Consider the following 20220-nt stretch of genomic DNA (forward strand, 5'->3'; position numbering starts at 1 on the left):
CTTTTTATAGTGTAAATGCACAGATGGTGAATGTGATTATTATAACATTGGCAAATTATGTGCATATGAGAACGTAAAGGTAGCTTTACAAAACTTACGATGTGAATCTTAAAAGGGCAAATTCTAGAAAAATGCTTATGTGAAACATAAATGAATTTCTTACATTTTTAGGCTGCGACGTTTTTTTCTTCCTCTTTATTCCGATGCAGGTAAGGTATACCCGAGTATACCTGAGGGAAACTACCCTAATAACCCCTTTCCCAGTTTTACTTTTTGGTGGTGATATCGAAGTTCAACACCGGGAACGTCTTCTTTCTGTTGATGGCTGGATCTGTTTTCAGGTACATGCTACAACTGGTCTCCTAACATTAAAATCCTCTACTTGCAGTACCACCGAGGTAGATTTTTAAAATTTTATTGGCGTTTGCATAATCTCTTCCTATCATTTGACTTAAAGTGGAAGACTTCCTTATTTTATCTTGCCTATACTGTTTTAAATCTGGTAAGTATGAAAATCATAAAATATTGCTACTATTACAGATTGCATTATCAGTAATAATAACTTGCCATGTGTCATGTACTTCAGTGGTTAACTTTACATGGATTATCTCAAATTTATTACCCTGATAACCTTGTTATTAATTTCCGTAGTTTCCTGTCTATAGATGAGACACGTAAGTTCAGTGAGAAGTTTAAATAACTTTCTTAGATTAAATGAATTGTTATTGGCCAACCAGGACTTTTAAAGCACCTTCTGTTATATTGTGCCATCTGTAAGACAGATTCACAGCTTTTAATGAGTATAGTCAAGTTTTTCTCTGGAAAAATTAGACCAATCACTGCTACCGGCAATAAGCTTATTTCTTTGTAACCCCATCAACGCTAACCAGCTTAAAAAAAAATCTAATACATTCTGTTACCGAATGCCATCACGATTTGTCTAAGACTGGAGAAGTAAACTTAAATGCAACTTTAAAAATATATGCAGTTCTCTCCAAGAGAACAGGGTGATAGAAATCATCTGTAACTGGACTGTGGTCATGGTTGCACAACTATATAAATATACTAAAAATCATCAAATTGCACACTTAAAAATGAGTAGATTTTTAAGGTTAGTAAATTACACCTCAATAAAGCTGTTAATGCCTTCCCCCAAATTTCAGTCTTCACTCCCACAGAGTTATTGTAAGAGAAGCTACAGGAAATAATTTGCCTGTATTTTTCCAATAACATTTTCTATTGAAGTCCAGATGTGTTTAAGCAGATGGTAAGGTGTACATGCTTACCTTCGTTTATTCACACTCACAGGGATTAACTTTGGCCAATTTGTTATCTCCTCTCAACAGGCCCCTGTAAAAATAGCCGTCATTTTCAAGCAGCTCAGAGTTCTCATTGATTCTGTTTTAAGAAAAAAGCTTGAAAATCCTAAGATGTCCCTTGAAAGTAAGTATTTGATTATAATGTAAGTAGAAAACCATCTATTTTTAAACATTGGAGTACATTAGAGCACACTGAAGTCTTATGGTCCATGTGATTAAATATTGTTTTCATAAAATTTATTTTATGCTGAATTCCATCAGACTCCTAGACATTGCTTCATTATTCACAATCCAGTTATCCTCTTAAGATCCTTTTACTCTTTCCTCTTCTAAGCTTCACTTCTAAACTTCTGGCCATTTCACAGAAAAAAAGGATGGTAAAACTGAGCATTGTAAATTTTGATTATAAGGAACTGTGAGGTTTCCAGCATGTTTGTATCTACCATACTCACAAATGCAGAGCTAGTCTGTGTTTAAAAAGTACATTATCCTTCAATAGAAACCTTCAATAAACACCTGAGTTTTCGGTTAGTCTGGTGAGTGTTTCCCACCCAAACTTGCCAAATCATCAGAATCATCTTGGCAGATATTAAAATACGAAGTCCAAAGACCTACCCCAGACATATTTAATCTCCTTTATGGGAGAGGCCTGTGTGTTTTTAATCCCTTAATTTATAACACTTACCTCTACTACCATCCGGATCCCTTTTTAAACAGAGTAATTTTTATTAAACTGGATTATTTTACTGGTAAAATTTCTCACATTTAGGATTTGGTTGCTTACTTCTTCATGCTTTGATTTAATGTGTTTCCCTACATATCCTGCAGACTATAGTAGTTGTATCCAAAGCTTTAATTGGATTTCTAGGAAAAGGATATTTTCTACTTGCTGCTCTGTTCCTCCCATTGCATCACATCAGGGAGCATTTAAATTTGGTTTTGATGTTAAAAATTGATCAGTGGGCTTCAATATGATTGTATTTATTAACAAGTATCTCAGTTAATTTTCATAGGCAAGTTGGGAGCCACTGTTCTAGTGCTATACCCTGAAACTTAGGGAGCTTAGAATTCATGGTTCTTTCTAGACCTTCATTGTTTCCCTTGCAGCAAATGACCTTTTCTTTTTCTTTTTTTTTTTTTTTTAAATGTCATAGTAGCCCCCAAGAATTTGAGTGTCAGGCCATGGGCCCAGTTATCAGAATTTCCCATTGCAACCATTGAAACTCAGGGCATTCTCTTGCTGAGCTAATACAAGACAGAATTTCAGTCTCGCAGCCCTGATAATTACACCTATCTAAAAAGCAGTTAAGTTCTTAGGAAGTCACAATCTCGGAACAACTATTTAAAAGTAGAAGCATCTGTTAACATAACGTCCTTAGCAAATACTACAGCCTCTGTTGCTCTGTTTGTCAAATCAGTTGGTGATACTTTTGTTGTGTAGAAAGATCTGTCACTTCCCTATTGACACCTCTCCAAGAGCCCTCCCCTGCTCAAAGTTTTTGTTTCCTTTGGACTAAACATGGAGCAGCTGGTATCAGTTCCTTCTTTGTCCATACTATGGAAATCTGACATATTCTCAAGACCATGGAACAGTCAATAGATCCTTCAGTGTATCTGAGCTAGCTGACAAAGTTAGGAAACCCCTTGTCTTAACGGAATTTTTAAAGAAATAATTCCTTATAAAGGACAAATAGTTACATTACATCATGTCTTTGGGCGTTAGCCTACTTCTTGTGAGAGCAGGTGTCAAATAACTATAACAATAATTAATATAGGGCAACAGATTCTATTTTATTGCTGGTATTAGTATTGTATTCTAATTTAAAAGAATCTTTTAATGAAGTATGCCTGCTGTTCACATGTGTATACATTGGGAATTTAGCCAGGTGATGACTTTGTTCATGGGTGTTTTTTTCTTCCACTCAGATGACAAGATTCTACAGATCATTACAGAACTGATAAAAACAGAGAATCATAATGGGAACTGAAAGTCATGGTCAACCGCTTTAAATACAAAGATGAAGATATGTCATGAAATTATGTGAAAATGGACCATCGCATTAAGTATTCCAGTACTTAAAATGTTGGTACTAGCCATAACTTAAAGGTGGTGGAAAAAAAAGCACATACTTTTAAACATGTGTAATTTTCTAGTTCCTTTTTAATGATAATTATTTGCAATGTATTTACCACTACATTTACAATAAATTCTTTGGTATCATCCATGCTTTCTACATCATTATGTGCCTATATCAAGGCCTGTGTCTGTAGTATCTGTAACTTAGGGTCCTGATTGCCTGTGTTTACACCTCATCCTCTACCAGTCCTTCTTATCCGGAGAGTTTAGACTTTCTTGACCCACAAGAGAAAGTGAACTCCAAAACCAGTTGTAATTAAATTTCCTTGAAAAGAACAACTTCAGGAATCAGCTACTCAGGTTTCTGTTTTGCTTATCAAATACTAAGGATGAACAGATACTACTGCTCGCCCTGCACAAGGACGCAGCGCTGGAGAGCAGGCAGGCACGGCGCTGCTAGCCTTGGGGCGGACAGCTTACGCCATCTTCCTCAATCCTAAGCTTTGCTATCAATGCCCTTGAACCCTTCTTTGTACCCATAATTGAATTAATAAAGTCAGTTACTTTGAGATAGTAAAATATGCTTAGATATTTTTCAAGGGTTTTAGTTGGTTCACCGGCAGAGAATCTTTTGAAACTCCATTTTGATTACACAGAGGAGTTTTCCCTTCATTTCCAGTCAAGATTGTTGAAGAACTTCAAAAACAGTCCCGTGTAGACCAAATGGCAGGAACTGTGTCTGAAGGACAAAAGATTAAGAATCTAGTCCAACTGCTGGACTCTCTTAATAGGTACTCAGTATTTGTTGATGAATGAATAAAAGAAGCTATAACTCACTTTATGTGCAGGTGGAAGTAAAAATACTTAGTAGCAATCGCTAACTTTAACTTTCTGCCTGCAGCGCGGTAAAGGAATTGACAGCAAAGTCAAATATGATTGCAGTTTGGAATCACTAGCTAGTGCCATTGATAGAACTGAACATGTCAGGTCACAGAGCTAGTTTGGGTGCTAGAGGAAGTTCAGTTGGTGACATGGAGACAGAAATTGTGGAGTCCTGCAGTAGAACTAATGTTTCCCATCGCCCGGGATGAGCAAGCTGGCGCCCGAATGGTTTTTCTGTATTGGTTTTACTCCCCCGAACAACCATATGAGTAGGTGGCACGTTATCCCCATTGTACAAATGAGGAAGCAGGCACAGAGAAGGGAAGTAACTTGGCTCAGATCAAACTGGCAGTAAGTGGCAGAGGCGTGATGGCTCTAGAACCATTTAAATTTCTGAAATGTAATCCTATCGTTACTCCTTTGAAATTGGCAAAAAGAGGCATCAGGATTAGGGCCATCGGGTTAGAGTCTTCCATAGGGATATCATCGTTCAAGACATGAGAGTGGGGGTAAGCACCAAAGGGGAGAGCACACAGAAGACAAGTGAGATTGAAATCTTGCAGAACTCCCTATCTCAAAGTCCATTCACTCCTTTCCATCTCCTTAGCCATCATTCCAACCCAGGTCATCGTTCACCTATGTCACTGTAGTAATCACCAAACTATGCTCTCCCCTTCCTATCCCTCTGTACTCCATTCTTCTCTACAACTCTTAAGAATCAGCTTTTAATTTTTTTTTTTATTTTTCACATTTTAATTCCAGTACAGTTAACAGTGTTATATTAGTTCCGGGGTATACAATATAGTGACTGAACAGCTCTGTACACTACTCAGTGCTCATCGTGACAAGTGTAGTCCTTAATCCCTGTCACCTATTTCACCCATTCCCTGACCCACCTCCCCTGGGGTAACCACCAAGTTGGTTCTCTACAATCAAGAATCTGTATTTTGGTTTTTCTCTTTTTTTCCTTTGCTCCTTCGTTTGGTTCCTTAAATTCCCCATAAGCGAAATCACAGGGTATTTGTCTTTCTCTGACTTATTTCACTCAGCGTTATACCTTCTAGTTCCATCCATGTTGTTGCAAGTGGCAGGCTTTCATTCTTTTATGGCTAAGTAATGCCCCATTATATATATTTATATAAAATCACATCCTTATAAGAATGACGTTTTGAAAGGTACCTATTGCTTAGCTGATTTAAACCCTTTCTGGTCTCCCAGTGCCTTTAAAATAAAAACTAACCATGACCTATAAAGTTCTGTTCCACACTACCCTCCAACCTCCTCTCCTCCTCTCCCAGATTTCTCACAGTGCTTCAGCCACACCATAGTCTTTTTGAATCCTAGAAGATTCCAAGTGGCTTTTTAAACATTTGCACGTGCTATTCTCTGCTATAAAGTACTGCTTGTATTCTTTACCAAACAGACCTTATCCTGCATCAATGATGTCTCCACAGACCACCCTGCTGATTTCCTCGCTGACCACCCTTCCTGAAGTACCTCTCCCCATTTAATGATTCTCACAACGTGGTACTTATCTCAACATGTAACATCTGCTTTTTGGCTTCTCCCACTAGACCATCGGCTGCACCATGACTTTCACTCACTCGCGTATACTGAGCACAGTGTGTGGCACATACAGGCATTCAGTTGTGTCTGTTGAATGAAGGAATAATGTGTGAAGGAATGGAGAACAAGGAGTTCAGATATGACTGCAGTTTCTTGTGGAAGTCAAGGAAGGAGAGTTTCTGGAAGCAAGGGTATTATCAATGAGTGTTACGGACTAAGGAAAGACTACCACAGAAAGAGATCAAACTTTAGAGAGCAGTTTGAATTAGGGGTGGCAAGGAAGGACGTGGTCACAGGTCCCACAAGCACATACATTTGAAGATTGCAGGAATCAGAGCGTACAGTTGATTATAGAGAAAGGATACACAGCAGGATGAGTAAGGGAAAAAGACAGCACACAGAATCTGGAGGAATCTACACAGAGGCTTCCTACACACGTTCAGTCTTTCTGCCCACAAAAGCCCAGGTGAGACTCAGAGTCCACGGGTATTTTACTTGAGGCTGGTCACGTAGGCACAAAGACCAAAACCATAACTATAAAAATCCCAGACTCCCAGAAGGAAAGCAGGTATTAAGTGCCCCAAGCAGGCCAAACAGTGTTATCTGAAAAACACTGAACTCTTCAAAAGCCAAGTGCTCAGGCTCCAGCCAAGAGCCAACCGTGCAAGCAGGACCTTCTAAGGATAGCAGCCTGAGGCCTGCTATGTTAACTGCCCTACACACACACAAAGCATGATTTTTAGAGAATGAATACACACTAAAAGGTTGGTGCCCCAAATGAAGAGCGCTCTACAGATGTGACGAAGAAACAGCCTAAGACGTTGAAGAATGAGATCTTTTAGGATGGGAAGATCCTCAGTGATTTACAGACGAAACAGAACTAACCAGCAGACAATAACAATACCAGCATCAGGGGTACCTGGCTGGTTCAGTCCGTAGAGCATGCAATTCTCAATCACAGGGTCTTGAGTTCAAGCCCAGCTTTGGACGTGGAGCCTACTTAAAAATATATATATATATATATATGTATATATATTTATATAGAATAATATCAGCATCTGAGGGAGCCCAACGATGGACTCAAGAAGAATATCGGAAACAAGCTGGAAAGGCTTTGGCTTTCCTCAGCAATGAATGCTTAGGGGCTTGAGATGAGCCGATTAAGTTGATGGTGGGCATTTTTTTTGCTTTCAAGGAACCATATGGGATCTTAGAATGAAAGAGATTGTCTCATTGAATTGTTGACCAAAAATGCTTACGTAGAGGCAAACGGGGCCAGAAGAGAGGTCATGGATCAGGAAAATAAAGAGGCTGAGGAATTAGAGGTCAGGATCTAATCCCAATTCATTATGAATAAGTGAAACGTAAGGAGGCTGATGAAGGAAAATGATTTCAGAATTTAAAATCTGAGCTGTAACTCTTGCAATAATAAGTAAACCCAATGGTGGTGGATAGCAAAATACAGATGGTTATCACCGAAGGTAGGTTCAGAAACAGGAGGGCCAACATGTTGCTTTATCAGTGTGGATGTAAGAAAAGGATGGAGATGGGGCGCCTGGGTAGAGCAGCGGTTAAGCATCTGCCTTCGGCTCAGGGCGTGATCCCGGCGTTATGGGATCGAGCCCCACATCAGGCTCTTCCACTGGGAGCCTGCTTCTTCCTCTCCCACTCCCCCTGCTTGTGTTCCCTCTCTCGCTGGCTGTCTCTATCTCTGTCGAATGGATAAATAAAATCTTTAAAAAAAAAAAAAAAAGAAAGAAAGAAAAGGATGGAGACTAGGCCAGGGCTTCTGTGTTATGGCTATTGGGGAAAGCAGGAAAGTGCCCTGCAACCTTGACAGCAAAAATGAATGAATAAGTGAATGAATGAATGAATGAGAGGATCATATGAGAAAATGGCATGCTCTTCAGGTAAAAACTTGTTGAACACTGGTAGTGGAACAGGAGTATGCCAACCTCTTCTCATTAAATCAACTCTTACACTTAAAAGTATTACAGTCTTTATTAGGATTAGCTGGAAGCAAAGGAAACATTAAAGGAAAGCAGATTTCGATTAATTTTTTTTAACTGAGCATGATGTGATAAGCACTGACTAATAAAAGCTTTATCATATTCTTGTTCAGTCCTGACAACAATCCTGAGGGGAGATGGGTAATGTATTTCCGATTTACAAATAAGGAAACAGCCTAAGACGCTCAATTTTCTGAGGTCACTCAGCTAGGGAGGAAAAATGAAAAGACCACTGAAAAATAATGTGAGCAGTGTACTGGCATAAAGATAGACATATATATCTATGGAACAGAACTGAGAGTTCAGAGATAAGCAAACCCGTCTACGGAGAACTGATTTGTAATACGTATGCCAAGACCATCAATGGGAAAAGAACAGTCTTCTCAAGAAATGGTGCTGACACAAATGGATATCCACAGGCAAAAGAATTAATTTGGACCTTTATCTTACACCATATACAAAAAATTAGTGCATCATAAAGCTAAAAGCAAAAACAGTAGTCCTTCAAAGGGCACCGTAAGGAAGTAAAAAGACAACCCGTGGAATGGAAGAAATTATTTGCAAATCATATCTCTGATAAGGGACTTGTACCTAGAATACATAAAGAACTGTTACAACTCAAAGGTAAAAAGACAACAGAATTAAAAAATGAGCAAACTAGGAAAAGAAGGAAATTACTGCAATATAATAAAGGCCATATATGAAAATCCCACAGCTAACATCATACTGAATGGTGAAAAACAAAGCTTTAATCTAAGATCAGGAACGAGCAAGGATGCCCACTCTAGCCACTTATATTCAACATCGTACTGGAAGTGCTAGCCAGAGCAACTATGCACGAAAGAGAAATAAGAGGCATTCAAAGCCGAGGAAGAAGTAAAATTACCTGTTTGCAGGTGACATGATATTTTATGTAGAAACCCTAAAGATCTCTCTCTCTCTCTCTCTCTCTCTCACACACACACTCTCACACACACACACACTATTAGAAATAATAAATGAATTTAGCAAAGTTGTAGGATAAACAACTGACATATAAAAATCAGTTGCATTTCTACACACTTAACAATGAACAGTCCAAAAAGAAAATTAAGAAAACAATCCCATTTTCAGCGGCATAAAAAATAGTGAATTACTTAGAAGTTTAACCAAGGCGGCAGAAGATTTGTATACTAATAACATTGCTAAAATAAAGATGACACAAATAAAAGGAAATTAAATGCTCATGGATCAAAAGACTAAATACTGTTAAAATGTCTGTATTACCTAAAGTGGCCTACAGATTTGATGCAATCCCTATAAAAGCCTCAATGGTATTTTTTACAGACATAGGAAAAACAATTCTAAAATTTATAATGGAACCGCAAATGACCCTGACTAGCCAAAACAACCTTGAGGAAAAAGAACAAGGCTGAAGGCCTCACACTTCCTGATTTCTAACCATGAAAAAGCTACATGCTCAAAACTATGGTGTTGGGATACCCCAGACAGACATACAAAGCAACAGAACAGAACAGAGGGCGCAGAAGTAAATCCACATGTATGAGGTCAACGTGACCTTCAAGGAGTGTGCCAAAACTAAACAGGGAGAGGATAGTCTCCTCCACAGAAGCTATTGGGAAAATTGGATATCCACGTGCCAAAGAATAAAACTGCAGTCCCATCTTCCACCACACACAACAATCAACTAAAAATAGATTAAACAAAGAGTAAGATCTAAAACTTTAAAACTCCTACAAGAAAACTAGGGGGAAAGCTTCATAACACAGGTAATGAAAATGATTTATTGGGTAGGACGCTAAAAGCACAGGCAAGAAAGCAAAGATACAGAGTAGGACTAAATTAAAAAGTTTCTGTACAGCGAAGGAAACATCACAAGAGATAAAAGGCAACCTACGGTACGGGGGACAATATTTGCAAGCCATGTATCTGACAAGGGTTAACCTCCAAAAGCAGTATATTCTCCTACAGCTCAGTAACCAACCCCAAATGACCTGATTCTAAACATGAGCAAAGGACTTGAATAGACATTTCTCCAAAGAAGACAAAAAACGACCAACAGGTATATGAAAAGATAATCAACATCACTAACCATCAGGGAAATGCGAATCAAAACCATAATGACACATTAGCTCACACCCGTTGGGATGGCCATTATTTAAAAAAAGAAACTAAAAAAAACAAAAACAAAACAAAACACTGCACAGAAAATTGCCACCGTGAGCAAGGATGCAGAGAAATTGCAAACTCTGGGCACTGATGGTGGGAATGTAAAACGGTGCAGATGCTATGGAAAACAGTATGGAAGTTCCTTAGAAAATTAGAAGAACTACCATATGAACTACTGTCAATCCCACTTCTGGATATTTGTCCAGAAGAAATGGAATCAGGATCTCAAAGAGATTCTTATACTCTCATGTTTACTGCAGCATTATTTATAATAGCCAAGAAGTAGAAACAACCTAAATGTTCACTGACAGATGAATGGGTGAAGACAAGGTGGTAAATGCACGCGATGTATTTGTTTTCAACTTTCAAAAAGACGGAAATCCTGCCATATGTGACAACATAAATAAACAATGAGGGCATTACACTAAGTGAAATAAGCCAGTCACAGAAGGACAAACACTGCATGATTCCCCATATGTGAGGACCTAAAGTAGTCCAACTCACAGAAACAGAAGGTAGAGTGGTGGTTGTCAGGGGCTGGGAGGAGGGGGAAATGAGGAGATGCTGTTCAGTGGTATAGAGTTTCAATCACATAATATGAAAAAATTCTACAGATCGCTGTATAGCACTGTACTTACAGTGTGGTTCATATTGTGTGTGTACTTAAACTTTAGTAAGAGGGTAGATCTTCCATGTGTGTGCGTGCGTGTGTGTGTGTGTGTGTTACTACAGTAAAGAACACAAAGGATTTGAATAGATTTTTCTCCACAGAAGATATATAAATGGCTAATAAGCCCATGAAAAGATGTGTAAGAGTGTTAATAGAGAAATTCAAATCAAACCCACAATGAGATACTTCCTTTCTACTACTAAAATAACGAAAAAATCAGACAGCATCAAGTGTTGGGGAGAATTTGGAGAAAATGAACCTCTCATACAGTTCTGGGGGAATATAAAAATCATGGAGCTGCTTTGGAAAACAGTTTGGCAATTCCTCAAGAAATTAAACAAAGAGCTAATATAGGACCCAGCAGCAATTCCATTTCTAGCTGTATACCCAAGAGAAGTAAAAACCTACGTCCACACAACAAGCTGTCCATGACCCCAAACAGCCAAAGCAATCTCCAATCTCGAGAAAGAAGAATAAAGTGGGAAATACCAAGCTCTCAGGTTTCAAACTATACTACAAAGCTTAGCAATCAAAACAGTATGGTACTGGCAAGAAAACAGCCACATAGATCAAAGGAATAGAATAGAGAGCCCAGAAATAAGCCCACACTTATCAGATCAAGTAATCTATGAGAAAGGAGGCAAGAATTTCAGTAAATGGTGTTAGGAATACTGAACAGCCACATATGAAAGAAGGAAAATGGATCACTATCTTACACCATTCACAGAAATACATTCAAGATGGATTAAACACTTGAATGTAAGACCTGAAACCATAAAACGGCTAGAAAAAACACAGGCAATAAGCTTTCTGCCATTGGTCTCAGCAATATTTTTTTGGACCAGTCTCCCCAGGCAAGGGAAACAAAACCTAAAATAAATGAGATTACATCAAATGAAAAATCTTTTAAACAATGAAAGAAATCAATAACATAATAAAAAGAAAAGCTATGGAATGGGAGAAGATATTGGCAAATCATACATCTGATAAGGGGTTAGTATCCAAACAATTATAAAACAGGCAGCGGACTAGAATAGATGTTTTCCAAAAACAGACATCCAGATGGGCAGCAGACACATGAAAAGAAGCTCAACATCACTAGTCACCACAGAAGTGCAAATCAAAACCACATCAAGATATCACCTCACACCTATCGGATTGGCTATTATCAAACAGTGAAAAAAATAACAAGTGTTGGCAAGGATATAGAGACAAGGGAACATTCATGCACTGTTGGTGGAAATGGAAGTTGGTGTAGCCAATAGGTTAAACAGTATGGAGGGTCCTCAAAAAATTAAAACTATGATATGATCCGGCAATTCCATGTCTGGGTATTTATCTGAAGAATATGAAAACACCAAATTGAAGAGCTACATGCATCCCTATGTTCACTGCCGCATTACTTACAAAAGCCAAGATATGGAAGCAACCTAAGTGCCCAACAAGAGAGGAGTGGGTAAAGAACATATGGTATAAATACGCAATGGAATACTCAGAGCCATAAAAAAGAACGAGATCTTACTGTTCATGACAACACGAATAGACCTAGAAGGTATTATGCTAAGTGAAATAAGCCAGACAGAGGAAGACAAAGACAATAGGATTCCAATTACATGGAGAATCTAAAAAAACAAAACAAAACAGAAACAGACTCGCAGAAACAGGAAACAAACTGTTGGTTACCATAAGGGGAAGGAGCTGGGAGGGCAAGTGAAATAGGTGAGGGGGGTTAAGAGGTAAAATCTTGTGGTTATACATGTCAAGGAAATGCAATGCACAGCATAGGGAATACAGTCAGTAATATTGTAGCAAGTTTGTACAGTGACAGGTGCTAACCATAGTTATTCGTGGGGTCCTTTCATAATGTATAAAAATATCAAGTCAGTATGATAAATACCTGGAACTAGTAGGATACTGTGTATCAATTATACTTCAATTTCAAAAAAAGTCTGTACATGTATATTCACAACAGCATTATTCACAAAAGCCAGAAAGCGGAAACAATTCATGTCTATTAGATGATAAATGAATTTTAAAAATTTGTCAATACGCTATAACAATACAATGGAATATAATTTGACCATAAAAAGGAATGAGGTACTAAATGCGTGCTAAAACACGGATGAACCATAGAAACGTGCTAAATGAAAGAAGCCAGTCACAAAAGAGCACATATGATATGATTCTGTTTGTATAAAATGCCCAGAATAGGCAAATTCATAAAAACAGATGGAAAACATAAAACATTCGTGGTTTCCAGAGGCTGGGTATAAAGGGGAAAGGTGTTTCTTTCTGGGGAGATGCAAAGCTTCCAAAATTAGAGTGTGAGGGTATTACACGACTCTAACAACCCCTGAATCATACACTGCAACAGGGTGAATTTGTGTATTGTATGCAATATGGGTTCTGCATTTATGTATAATTTGTTTCATTTTTAAGGAAGAACAAGTAACAGTGGTAAAGGATGGATTAAGGCTAGAAAAAAGGCAAGAAGATGGCCCGGAAAGCAGCTACACTGCCATGTTTCCAATCAACACTCCTGACCACTCAGCACATTCACTGAGCGTTTCCATAAACTGTGGTTGGTCTTGGCCGCAGAGCAGTGGAAAAAAGGACAAAAATCTCTTTCTTCACGGTTTCCGGTAGAGGGAGATGGGTGATAATCCAGACAATTCAACAGCTTGTCAGCTGATAATGGGCAGAAAAGAGATGGGAGCGCAATGGCAGGGAGTAGAGAGGAAGGATTTCAGTTTTAAATTGCATGGTCAGGGAAGCCTTCCTGAGACCGTGACAGAGCAAAGCCTTGACAAAGGGGAGGGAACTAGCCACGAAGACATGGTTGGTGAGAATTCCAAGTAGAGGAAACTTCTAGTGCAGGAAAATGGGCTGGTGGAGTCAAGGGTCTGTACGTCAGCCAGTGGGGGTGGAATTGAGAGGTCAAGGGAGAGAACATTAGATGTCAGGGGTCAGGCTGCCCATGTCACATAGGGCCTCCCATGCCCCTATAAGGACTTTGGCTTTTATTTTAAGTGAAGTGAGGAGTCACTGGCAGGCTCTGAGCAAAAGAGTAAAATAATCTGACTTGGAAATTAGATCACAGACCACTGTGTAGAATAAATGACAGGGGACAAGGGAAAAACTGGAAGACTCTTCTGGAGGCTACTGAAATCAGAGATGGTGGTGGCTGGGGCCAGGGTGGCAGCCCTGGATATGGGGAATAACCATGATTCTAGAAGTTACCGATGATAGAACTTGCTCGTGGCTTGGGTGTGAGGTATGAAACACAGAGAAAATTCAAGGATGGTTGTGGACAGAGCAGGTCTGGGAGTGAAAAATCTGGAGTCCTGGGCACTGCCCTATTATTCTCAAAAGAATCCAAGCCCAAGAAGCGCACAGCAAACAGCTAACAGAATGAATGGGGTTTGAAAAGGGAGAGGTGAAAGTTGAACAAGGGCTAGAAACACACTCAGCACAAGGGAAGGTTAGTATGAACTTTAAAAATACTGTCAGAGAAGCCTCTAGCTCTGAGCGATCACAAGGTAACTTTGGTCTTCACCCACTACTAGAAAATCATCCCATGACCAAGAAGGAAGCCACGTAATCCTAACCTGACAATGCCGAGGGTGTCGACTGATGATACAAGCCCAGAGTCACCCACCTTCAGTTTCCCACACAGTCAACAGCATGTGTTCACAAGAAAAAAATAGTCACATATACTTTTTTTTCCTCCACAACTTCAATCTTCTGCTAACATGCCCAAAAGGAAAAGGTGAAGTGATACTCCTTATAGAACATTTAATGACAAGAGTAGTACTGAAGGTCTATGAAGGAGGAGAGCATGGAAAGCGAAGAAGGTAAACCTCCCCCTGGCTCGCCGGTACTAGACCCCATCCTGCTCCTTCCGAGTCAATGCCTCCCACCGGGCTGCAGAGGGCGCCACTCTCCGGACTTCTATCGCTATCCGTTCTGCCTTTTAACTCAAGGGTTTTAAGTCTTTCTACATATGGGGTTAAGTCTACCATCTTGCTATATGTTTTCTAGCTGTCCTATAAGTTCTTGGTTCCTTTTCCCATCCTATTCTGATTTCAACTGCATTAATCAAGTATTGTTCTTATTCCATTTATGTACTCTATTAACCTGAACTGTTTTGTATTAATCTAGTCATTACCCTAGAGCAGCATAGTTCACTAAAACTCTACACTGAGGAAAACGTTCTGTATCTGGTGTCTCCAATGTGGTAGCCACTACCCGCATGTGGTTACTGACCACTTGAATGTGGCTAATGTGACTAAGGAAGTAAATTTGTACTTTCATGTAACTGTAATTAATTTAAATATAAATAGCTACCCACGACTAGTACCGACTATACCAGACAGCACATCTCCAGATGTTCAGTATGCATCCTCGCCTTCCTGCCTATGTTAGACTGTAACATTTACCACCTCCTGAACACTGTATGATTATTGTTTATTAATATTAATTATTAATCATGTTTTCTATTTTCTGAATCTTATGATGTTTTGATAATGTAAAAATCTTGACCGAGGAGACAGTGCACCTCCCAGGGCTAGCCAATTCTGGGAGACAGAAAGGGGCTTAGCCAGGATCCCCCCTTTCATATGCAAATAAACCAATCCTGAGTTTACACCAAGGACCCCTTTTATCTAACTCTCACACATTAAGCTAAATGTCCTCTGTCCTAAATCATCCCAGGGGCCAGGTACCAGGCAACTGGAGACCACCCCTGTAGCCCAAAGCCCCCTGGAATTATTCAAAGAAGCCAACTCTAAGCTGTTTACTTGGCCCTGCCTTGCCTTTCCCATGGAAACCCCAATAAAGTCTCTGACCTAGGCTTTCCCCTCATTCCTGCTCCTGCCTCCTGACAGAAACCTGGTGCTCCCCGTGTGGCCTTGCACAGCATGACGTGTCCCTTTTTCTCAGGAAATGTAATAAATCGTCTTCCAACGGCACTAGACTCTCTGTGTGGTCACTCAGTTACCTCCATAAATTAAAATCCCATGGTGGCAGATAACACAATAACCATTACAACATTTAACTTCATTTTACTCTCTCCCACCCTTTGTGTTAAATATGTTCTCATATATTTCACTTCTACATCCATTATAAACACCAAAACTTTATTGTTACTACTGCTAATATTTTTTATAGTACAGGTCTGCTGGTGATGAATTCCCTCAGCTTTTGGCTGAAAACATCTTTATTTCACCCTTATTTTTTTCACCATCACTTTTTTAGTGGTATCTTCACAGGATATAGAATTCTAGGTTTGCTTTTTCTTTTAGCGCTTTAAAGATGCCATTCCACTGCACTTTGGCTCTCACGCGTTCTACTGAGAGTCAGCCGTAATTCTTCTCATGCTTTTGAAGGTTAACATGTCTTCTACCTCCACCCACATCCATTCCTACTTTTACGATTTTTCTCTTGATTGTTGGACAAAAGCAGTGTGCCTATGATGTGCGGAGAGTTGGTTGTTGTTGTTGTTTAACACATATGGATCCTGCTTGAGATTCACTGAGCTTCTGGAATCTGTTACCTTTTTCTATCAGTTTTGGTAACTTCTCAAGCATCATCTCTGTTAGTAATGCCTCATAACTATTCTCTCTCCTCTCCTCCTGGAACCCCAATTTCACATATGTTAGACTCTCTGTACCCTACATGTTACTTTATGTTCTGTGCTTCCCCCACGCCAGTATTTTTTATCTTTGATTCAGTTTGGATAGTTTCTACCGAACTTCTCCCAATAGCCTTCTCCCTCCCCACCTCCCCCATGCTTGTGTTCCTTCTCTCGCTATCTCTCTCTGTTGAATAAACAAAATCTAAAAATAAAAAAGTCATTCAATGACTGCAATTTTAGATATTTTTCAATTATAATATGCTCATTTGATTATTGTTATAGATTTCAATTATCTGATAAAAATTTTTTTAAAATTTATTTATTTGAGAGAGAGAGAGCACAAGCAGAGGGAGTGGCAGTTAAGGGAGAGGGAGAAGCAGGCTCCCCGTGTAGCAGGGAGCCCAATGTAGGGCTTGATCCCTGGGACCATGACCCGAGCCGAAGGCAGATGCTTCACCAGTTGAGCTACCCAGGCGCCCCACCCCCCCAATTTTTTTTTTTATTTAAGAGAGAGGACACAAGCAGGCAGGGAGGGGCAGAGGGAGAGAATCCCAAGCAGACTCCAGGCTGAGTAGGGAGCCTGACCCAGCAAACAATTTCATGATCCAGAGATCATGACCTGAGCTGAAACCAAGGGTTGGATGCTTAACCAACTGAGCCACCCAGGTGCCCCAATAAAATTCTTTTTTGCCCATTTTATCCATCTTGCCCTCTATTTTCCTTAGCATACTTAAGATAATTTTTTTAAAAAAATATTTTATTTATTTATTTATTTAAGAAAGAGCATAAGTGGGGGAAGGGTAGAGGAAGAGGAAAGAGAGAATCTCAAGCAGACTCTGTGTTGAGCACAGAGCTAGACACAGGGCTCGATCTCATGACCTGAGATCACCTGAGCCAAAATCAAGACTTGGAAGCTTAACTTGACTGAGCTACCCAGGAGCCCCTAAAATAATTACTTTAAAGTCCTTGTCTACTAATTTCAACAACTAGTTCCCCTGGAGATGAATCTGTTCCTACTATCTCCTTGAAGTGTTTGACCAAGGCAAAGCTGTGATGAGCTGCTCAGAAGAGGTGACTCCTCTGGGAGAATCATAATGAATTACCCAAATGAAAAAGAAGATGAATACACTAAGAAAGATGTGATCTTTCACTGGGACCTGGGGTGGGAAAATTTTAAGGATTTTTTTGTCCAAGAAACCAGAACCTGATGAGAAATCCACCAGGGAGGCAAGAATTTGCAGCAAAAACAGATAAAGTGGGGTGCCTGGCTGGAATAGTCAGCAGATCACAGAACTCTTGATCTTGGTGTCATGAGTTCAAGCCCCACGTTGGGTATGGAGATTACTTAACATAAATAAATTTTTAAAAAACCCAAAACAGATCAAGTATTTTCTGCTGACTCACAGAGGCGCATTGCAGTGAAGAGAGCCCTATCAAACGTGCCACTTGGACACTAGGGAGACCAGTCCATGTGTAAAGCTAGACTCACAGGTGAAGAAGACAACTTCACCAAAGTGCCAGCCTTAAGAACTAGCCAGGAAGTATGATTGAGTTTGGACAAACTAACCAAGACTAAGAAACACAGGGCCAGGGTAGTGGCAGGGCTTATGGGATGACAATCTTAAGAACTTCCAGAAGAGATGAAGAAAGAGATTTTAAAATTAGGTTTGGGCAGCCTGAAGCTCAGGTTAAGAATCTCTGAGAACGGGGTGCCTGGGTAGCGCAGTCATTAAAGCGTCTGCCTTCGGCTCAGGGCGTGATCCTGGCGTTCCGGGATCGAGTCCCACATCGGGCTCCTCTGCTGGGAGCTTGCTTCTTCCTCTCTCACTCGCCTGCTGTGTTCCCTCTCTCGCTGGCTGTCTCTCTGTCACATAAATAAATAAAATCTTAAAAAAAAAAAAAAAAAGAATCTCTGAGAACATACAGAAAAGGAATTGCTATATAATTGTAGTAATGAGTAAGGTAGCTGCCTAACCAGTAAAATTCATTCTAGCATAGAGACCTCACATGACTAGGATACTTGATCTGGGAACGGCAAGACCAGGACAAAGTCAAACTACTTATTAGTAGAACTCTAGCCTAGAATTTATAAAATAAAGCATCAATGCCTAGTAAAAACATCTGTTCCCAGTTTTCAAATATCAGTTCTTTAGATCTTCTTTTTCACTCTGTTATTGAGAAAAGCTGCTTGTAAAAGAGCTTAGCCTAGCCTCCAGAAAACAAAAGAGAAGATGTGAGTGAGGCAGCTGTGGCCCAAAGGGCAGTGCCCACACTGTGTGTGAAGCGAAGGCCAGACAGAATCAGGGCTGGCTATGCACGTTGACTCACTAGGTTTTCTCTTTCCTAACCCATTTTGGTAAACCCAGAGGTTGTACTGATTTTGACTTAGAACCAGTCATTTTAGGATAAAGAATTCTAAGACAAATTACCTGCACTCTTCCAAAATGCCAGAGAGGAGATAATTTATATTTATCACCTACTTAATTTCTATGTAGAAGACGGAATTCAGAGACTGATGGGGGTACACATACACAATTTATATTTAATTGTACAATGGAATTATGAATTTGCTTTAAAGCACCATCTGCTGAAAGTAACTATAAGTAAGTCTTATTCAGCTTGGTTGGGCATGCACTCTCTCCTCCCCACCTGGCTAACATCTCTGTTCATCCCGAGTCCCTATGGACAAAGGGAAGTGGTAAGAGTGGTGGGCAAGCCCAGCACCTTGGAGAGGGAGGGGGGTGGGGAAGGAGGTGAAATGTAGAGGAAAATGGGAAAAACTGAGCGGTAGAAATCTAAGATTACTTGGTTTCAAGGACCCCCCCCAAAAAAAAAAAATTGCCTGGGAAAGAAGGACATAGACTGGGTATGAATGAGGAGAAACAATAGTAGGGTGATATGGGAGAGAAATACTCCATTTATTGAAAAGATGGGGGATCTGGGGACCTAAGTAGTTTTACCCCTCTGCTCGTGGCTGCAGACTGGAAAAGTTTATGCTAAGGCAGAGAGAAATTTTTCCTTTGCAGTTTTAACATGAGCATCCTAACATTTCTAAATAAATGCCAACAAACCAGACATCCCGAAGGCAATTAACAGTCTGACTGCCAAACTTCAGAAATCACTGTGGAGCAAGGGATGTGGGTCATTGTATACAAAACTTCTGGAATGCCTAACTAAGTAAAGAATGGTATGTCCATGTGATGGAAAACTCTGTAGTTACTAAAAATCACAATTTTGAAGGATAATTAATGATTTGGGGGGAAATGCCATGATACAATGTTAAATGAGATAAAGGAGATGGGACAGAGACAATGCAATACACAGGCTACACGGTTTCCTCTTTCGGGACATACAAGGACCCTGTATTCCCAGTCACCATTGGATTAGGTTGGGATCATGTGGTTGTATTTCTCATCAATGGGAATGTGAGCAAAAATGTGTCACATTCTAGTCTTAGGCAATAAAGAACTATGGCAAGTTTACCAAGTTACCTCTCCTATACACATGGCTGATAGCATACAACTCTGATAGCATACAAGAAACTTTTTTAAAAAGTATATATAAAAACACATATATATGCATTGTGTGTAGCTGTTTAAATATACACATAGGTACTGAGTGTGTTTCCTATTATAAAAATATTAAAATTCTCTTCAATATAAAAAATTTCTAATTTGGGGGCTCCTGGATGGCTCAGTTGGTTAAGTGGCTGATTCTTAATTTCTGCTCAGGTCATAATCTCAGGATCCTGGGAAAGAAACCTGTGTCTCCGGCTCTGCACTCAGAGAGGGGTCTGCTTGAGGACTCTCTCTCCCTCTTCCTCTGCCCCTCCCCTCGTCACCCTCTCTGTCTCTCTCAAAAAAAAAAATCTTAAAAAATGTTTTTCTAATTTT

At 39.7% G+C, this 20220-nt stretch overlaps 1 protein-coding gene and 1 long non-coding RNA gene across 3 annotated transcripts in view; one reads left to right on the forward strand and one right to left on the reverse strand.

Moving 5' to 3' along the window:
* DHX29 (DExH-box helicase 29) overlaps positions 1 to 3542 on the forward strand; it is a 42389-nt gene extending 38847 nt beyond the window's left edge. For both annotated transcript variants that reach the window (XM_045794331.2, XM_087862143.1), the window contains 3 exons: positions 210 to 341; positions 1347 to 1443; positions 3246 to 3542. In XM_045794331.2, the coding sequence (XP_045650287.2) occupies positions 210 to 341; positions 1347 to 1443; positions 3246 to 3307 (291 nt within the window). In that variant the 3' untranslated portion in view covers positions 3308 to 3542. The remainder of the gene's footprint in view (positions 1 to 209; positions 342 to 1346; positions 1444 to 3245) is intronic.
* LOC148110091 (uncharacterized) overlaps positions 1282 to 20220 on the reverse strand; it is a 33169-nt gene continuing 14230 nt past the window's right edge. Inside the window, exon 3 of the long non-coding RNA XR_015724524.1 lies at positions 1282 to 1350. This is a non-coding gene — a long non-coding RNA (uncharacterized LOC148110091). The remainder of the gene's footprint in view (positions 1351 to 20220) is intronic.

This window comes from Ursus americanus, chromosome 5 (assembly GCF_024610735.1).
Source record: "Ursus americanus isolate L20-20 chromosome 5, mUrsAme1.1.p, whole genome shotgun sequence".
Classification (NCBI taxonomy): Eukaryota; Metazoa; Chordata; class Mammalia; order Carnivora; family Ursidae; genus Ursus; species Ursus americanus.